This window comes from Sphaerodactylus townsendi, linkage group LG11 (assembly GCF_021028975.2).
Source record: "Sphaerodactylus townsendi isolate TG3544 linkage group LG11, MPM_Stown_v2.3, whole genome shotgun sequence".
Classification (NCBI taxonomy): Eukaryota; Metazoa; Chordata; class Lepidosauria; order Squamata; family Sphaerodactylidae; genus Sphaerodactylus; species Sphaerodactylus townsendi.
The window spans coordinates 46,720,100-46,726,404 of record NC_059435.1 but is presented as its reverse complement, the minus strand read 5'-3'; the positions used below and the strand labels follow the sequence as shown (position 1 = coordinate 46,726,404).

Below are 6,305 nucleotides of genomic sequence, written 5' to 3'. Positions count from 1 at the left end.
GACAGATCAATATCCAGTTGTAACTTTTTTCCTTCCTTTGCAGGAAAAGTGAAGAAGATCCCCAAGCATTAAGAATTCCTTGGGTTTTCTCACTCCTCCTCACCTTCTCCCATCCACAACACAGCAGTTCCTCTTACTAAACTGCCCATCTCCCTCCCATACTCTCTTCCATGTTGGGACAATCAGTTATTTTAGAGGCTTTAAAAAAAATACAGTGATGTGGTGAACCCATTGAACTTGACAAGGCTTGCGGGGAACGTTATATACCAAACAAAGGTCCTATTGTAAAATTGGATGAACGGACCTTAATGTGAGGAGTTCTACTGAAATTCAACTATAGAAATACCAATATACAAAACACTGTATGCAGTGGTAGGATTCAAATAATTTAACAACCGGTTCTGAAAGGACTCAGTGGTGGGATTACAACCATTCTCTGAACTACACAAAAAATTCACTACCGGTTCTACCGAATAGGTGCGAATAGGCTGAATCCCACCACTGACTGTATGTAAGGGCCAAGCAAGAGAAGATGGTGGGACATCTGTCAAAGCAAACACTGGATTTTGGGGGGAGAAGAATTCAAATCAGAAGACTGCTATGGGGGAAGGTCATCACCCCCTACAGTGTCCAGTTCAATTCATCCCCCCTACAGTTCTTTAAAAAGTTACATACAGCTTTGTTTCAAAACTTCACAACAGCTGATTGAAGTGCTCATGTATCATATCATATCATATATCATTTGGCCCTGAGAGAGGTTATAATATACTAATAATAGTTGGGCTTTGTGTCTTTTCTCAAGAACCCTTTAGATGCTGCTCCTTTCCCCTAGATTATATTTCCTTCCCATACCTTTCTATTTTCCAGCATCTGAAATAATAACCTTGAACTTGTGGCCTTGTTACCAGGTTTCAAGCTGGTTTCATGCATCCACCAGAGGCACTGTTTTCATTTTTTTGAATTTTGAATGAAGTCTTCAGGCAAATTTGTCTTGTTTCTTAGCAACCCAGATGGGCTGAATGCAATTATGTGGTCAGGCTCCTTTGTACAGCAAAAAACACAATATCTAACTGAACAAACATCACTGTGAGTTATTCTCTTTGCTTAGTTTCCTCTAGCACTGTGAAGAAAAAACTAAGTCTCTGTGATACAGAACGGAAAGTTTGAAAAAGAACTTGACTTTAGAAAGAGTGAGTAGATTTCTTCAGATCTGTCTCCTATATTATTTATGTCTGTGTTGCAATTTTACTGTTATTAATAACCATGATTATGCTGTGTTAAAAAAATCCCATACTAATATGGGGGGAATTATGTACAAAGTTGGAGGCTTCTTTCCATATTATCCAGAGCAGATTGCCCAGTTGAAGAAGAAAGTTTGCATTTTAAACTTGACTTCATTTGTTTGGAGCAGAGTTGTATGTCTGTAATATGTCTACATTTGGGCACTGAGGGAACCTATTTTTTCCATATTTCTTCTTATCAGTGCTTTATTTTTTGCATTATCTTCCAGTTAACAAACTTCAAAAACAGTGCAAAATGCAACATTTATATAATCTAGATAAATTAATCACAAAATCCATTTATATTTGAGAAACCTTACAAACACAGCCAAGGCTATTCTGTCCACATTGCTGGCTTCCCCGTCTCAGGGGCTTACCTGGAATCTTTCTAGTTCTCCTAGGTCTGTGCTGGTGTGCAGCATTAGGAGCATGTGGATGCTCCTCCATTATCATGTGGATGCTCTTCCTTTTCCTTAAAGCCACCTTATGGAAATAAGGTAGCCAGATGGGAGGCTGCAGTGGCAGGGATGGGCAGAAATGGCATAATCACAATGACCTGAAGTCATTTCCAGTGGGAAAAAAACAGAAGCAGCGTAATTACATCATATGACACTCTGGGATCCCTACTGATCCAAGGGCTTTCTAGAGCATCAGTTCCAGTGTTTCTGCCACAAATGACCATTCCTCTCCCTGTTTCCTCTGCTGCTCGACCAGAGTCCTCCTGCTCCCAGCAGGTAAGTGGTATCTGTAAACGGAAACAGGACAGTGTGCTTGGATGGGAAGGGGATCCCGGCTAAGGTGTTGTTTACTGGGAAACAGGCAAATCTGCACCCCTTCTTTCGCTTTCTTATCCATCTATTATACCTGCAGGTCTGTCGCCAACTTCCTTTGGGAGATATTTTTTAATCAGAGGAGAGTTCTACCCCTTCCCCTCTAATTCCTTTAGTAGCACCTCTTTTCACAAACAGATGTTATTTGGCCACACAGCTGAGCCTGAGATGTAGAACCCCTGGAAGAGTTTAAGAACTTGTAATAAAGGATTATATTTAATAGACAACAAGAAAGTACAACAAAGATTAATAATCTCAAAATAATGAACAGTTTATCTGAACTTTGGCCATAGAAAACTATCCCTCTTGGTTAATGGACTAAAGGGAAGTCAGGCAAGAAAAATAACAAGTCCTTAATGTGATTACCTGGAATTGGTTCCTAGTTCCTTGTTCCAGACCATGGATCAAGCCAATAAATCCATATTGCCTGCATAGGTGCATGTTCGCCATGCACAGTAGCTATCTTGCTTTTCAATTCCAGAAAATACTCACTGAGCACATGGGGAGGAGGATTTCAAAAGTATCCCAGGTCCCTGCCTCCTTACTTGAGATTAGTAAGAATTTTCCCTCCAGTCCTGAGACCTGAATTTCTCCCAGAATTTTTAGGCAGGACTAATGCCTCTTCTCTGTAAAAATAAATTCTCCATTAAGCACATGATCGCTCTTAAGAAATCTAAATGTCAAAGAAGTTGTGTTGAGGGCTTAAGAAAGCTCACAGGAGCCAGAAAACCAGGCAAAACAGAGAAAATCATGATGACCCTGTTGCCTATAGACTAGGGGTGGCCAACATATGGTGCTCCAGATGTTCATGGACTACAATTCCCACCAGCCCCTGCCAGCAGGGCCAATTGCTGATGGGAATTGTAATCCATGAACATCTGGAGCATTATAGGTTGACAACCCCTGCTCTAGACCGAGAATTGCCAACTCCATGTTGGAAAGTTATTGGAGATTTGGGGGTGGAGCCTGAGGAGAGCAGGGCTTGGAGAGGAGAGGGACCTCAGTGGGGTATAATGCCTTCCAAAGCAGCCATTTTCTTCCCAGGAGAACTTATCCTTGTAGTCTGGAAATTGGTTATAATTTTGGGAGATCTCCAGGCCCAACCTGCATGTTGGCAACCTATCTCAGACCACAGTTCATTACATCTCAATACTTGAATGTTTCTATACAGTAATAACAGTTACTGACACAAATAGAAAATTTGCAGTACAAGAAAGTGGTACCTGTCATAAGCATTGCAATGGACTATCTTTCATTTCCATTCTTAAAGGTACTCCTAGGGGCAATTCATTCTACTACATTTATATAACATATAATGTTATACTGTGGATATGAAATCCTTAAGAATAATCAGTAATATTACCTTTTTTTCTGCATATAGGTGTAGAAGGGCAAGTACAGAATGTTGCCCAGTATCCACAGTGGAATCTATTCCAAATGTACCTTTAATTCAAAAGGACACTTTACTACAAACCTGGAGCTAGCATTAGCGCGAAATCAAGTTCATGCATCGCAGCAAACCAGACTCCCAACATCTCAGAGGGAATTCTGGACCAAGGAACCTCTTGACTTTAGCTATAAACTATATATCACTCCAGGCATTGTCAGGAAGCCAGTAGGAAAATCTAAAAAAGACCCGAAGAAGAGGGAGAAGACGACAACAAACACACTTTGTGAAGATCTGCAAAGAATAACATCCAGGTGGATTCTCCCAGTCATAGAACAGCAGAAGCCGCCAAAGATAATCACCAAGTTTCCTCATATAGGCCCCTATGAAGCACAGTTGATGTTTGTGAAGAAGGGGAAGTTTAAGTCTGGCAAATACCAAGATCCCAAACCATATGATTTTAGACAGGTAAAGGTTTGGGTGAAACTGGGACGAGCATTTGAAAAGGGAAGCCTTGAATTGGGTTCGGGCAATGGACTGCAGCTGCGGGCTTCATCTTTTCTAGATCAAGGCTATACTTTGAAGCCTCAGGTGGCAGCATGAGGCCTAGTGAGCTAAAAGCATGGGACAGGAAGTCAGATGACGTCTGATGTATGACTGAGAGTTGGGTCTGGGTTTTCCTGGACACAACTCGGGTTCCCCAAAGCCACACAGCAGCTGTGGAGAATGGCTTTTTTAAAATAAAGGAGACCCAATGAACGTAGAACACTGATGTTGCGGGAGGAAAGGGTTCTGCCTCTCCTCCACATTATTTCCCTGTGCTTAAACAACTCTGGAGGAGAGCTTTTCTTCCCCCCATTTTTCCATGTGCAGTATTCTGTGCACCCAGAGCAACAAAGATGGTGAAATAACTCCCCACAACAGTATGTTGGTGAAGGAAAATTGCGTTTGGGGAGAAGGCAGGAGACCTTCTTCCCTATGTCAACAATCTGAGCCTACATTTTCTTATAGCCACACATAGACTCCCCCACCCATTTCTGTCACTTTCGGTTTCTTATTCTGTCTCAGCTTGGCCTTCTCCATCTTGGCAATCAATATATGCACCACTTAATTCTGGATAAGGACTATGTATTCATTATCTATTTACTTTATTTATAGTCTGCCTTTCTTGCTAAAACTCAAGGCAAATTATAAGATATAAGCAGTGAAATCAGAGAGCATAAAACAACCAATGAACAATGCATTAAAGAATTAGAGAACAATGTGAATAAAAAACTATCTAAGGCAAGGTATACTACCCTGTTTCCCCGAATATAAGACATCCCCTGAAAATAAGACGTAGTAGAGGTTTTGCTGAAGTGCAAAATATAAGGCATCCCCCGAAAGTAAGACGTAGCAAAGTTTTTGTTTGGAAGCATGCCCGACGAACAGAACACAGAAAAAGAAGACATCCCCTGAAAATAAGACATAGCGCATCTTTGGGAGCAAAAATTAATATAAGACACTGTCTTATTTTTGGGGAAACACGGTATAAACAATACAGAAAGTGGAACGACAAGGTAAAGGCAATGGAGTACAAGAAAGTGGTACCTGTCATAAGCATTGCAATGGACTATCTTTTATTTCCATTCTTAAAGGTACTCCTAGGGGCAATTCATTCTACTACATTTATATAACATCTATGTCACTGATGTTTTATTGATTAACAGAGGCCAAAAAAGACCATGGCAGGTCCCAAAAGATCTTGCGTTTGTATATTTTGGAGATGCTACGTTGGGTAAGGTAAAGAGTGCCATCAATTTGCAACCTATTCATGGCAACCCCATGAAGTTTCCACCTTGTTTTCAAGAGATGAGTAGAGCTGGTTTGCCATTGCCTTTCTCTCTCTGCATAGCAACCAAGGTCTTCCTTGATGGTACTTTCATCCGAGTGGTTTTCCTGTTTAGTTTCCAAGCTCTGGCAAGTTCAAGCTAATTTAGGGTAATAGGCTATTACAAAAACTGCTTAGGAAAGGCATAATAGAAAAGGAAAGACAGCGTGGCACAAATGTGAGCAAAGGCAGGTCCACATAGCATGCATTTTTCTCTCTCAGAACTTACCCTCATGGGTATTAATGGTGCTCACTCCTAAGTACAAACAATTTCAGCCTTGGGGTTCTGGATTTGTAGGCAGCCTGTAGAGTTCAGCTCTCTTTCCCTGTGCACTGTTTGGATCAGGCCTTCATGTGCCTGGCATTTGAATTCCCAGCAGGGGACATAACACACATTTGATAGAAAGTCCTTGTGACAGACATGAATAGGATGCAAAGATTGTGGGTAGCTAGTCCCAAACTGTAGAGTGAAGATCGCTGCTATTCAGAACACAAAGGCAATGACATTCCCTGTTTGATGGGATTAACTTAAAAAAACAACCACCACCTAAACGACAATTAACTTTCTCCATTAGATGGCACTCTTGCAACAAAAATTTTGACCAATTTAATTCAATATTGTGGATATTTTCGCTTACATTGTAGCTGAGTTGGCTCCAGATAGCTTTCAGGAAACATGTTTGAGGACTCAGAGATTCTCAGAAGGCTTCTGGGCTCTGGCTATTGGAACATTTATAATCAATCACAGGTGACTAGAGCTTTGACATCTTTTTGTATGAGACTCCAGTCCTTTCATACATACATGCATGGTTTATGCCTAATTCATTAATTCATCCCCCATTATAATGTTTTCATCTCCTCAGTCATGGTACGAATGAGCTGATTAGCCTTCTTCATGGAATTTAAAAATTCATAATATCATTTTTATTCAAGGTACT

The 6,305-nt window shown here is 40.8% G+C and overlaps 1 protein-coding gene across 1 annotated transcript in view; it reads left to right on the top strand.

The window, feature by feature from the left end:
- The first annotated feature begins 1,141 nt into the window (after positions 1–1,141).
- Positions 1,142–6,305, top strand: part of LOC125441300 — a 29,831-nt gene continuing 24,667 nt past the window's right edge. The window contains exons 1-2 of the mRNA XM_048511821.1: positions 1,142–1,190; positions 3,492–3,965. Coding sequence (XP_048367778.1) covers positions 3,513–3,965 — 453 coding nt within the window. The 5' untranslated portion in view covers positions 1,142–1,190; positions 3,492–3,512. The remainder of the gene's footprint in view (positions 1,191–3,491; positions 3,966–6,305) is intronic.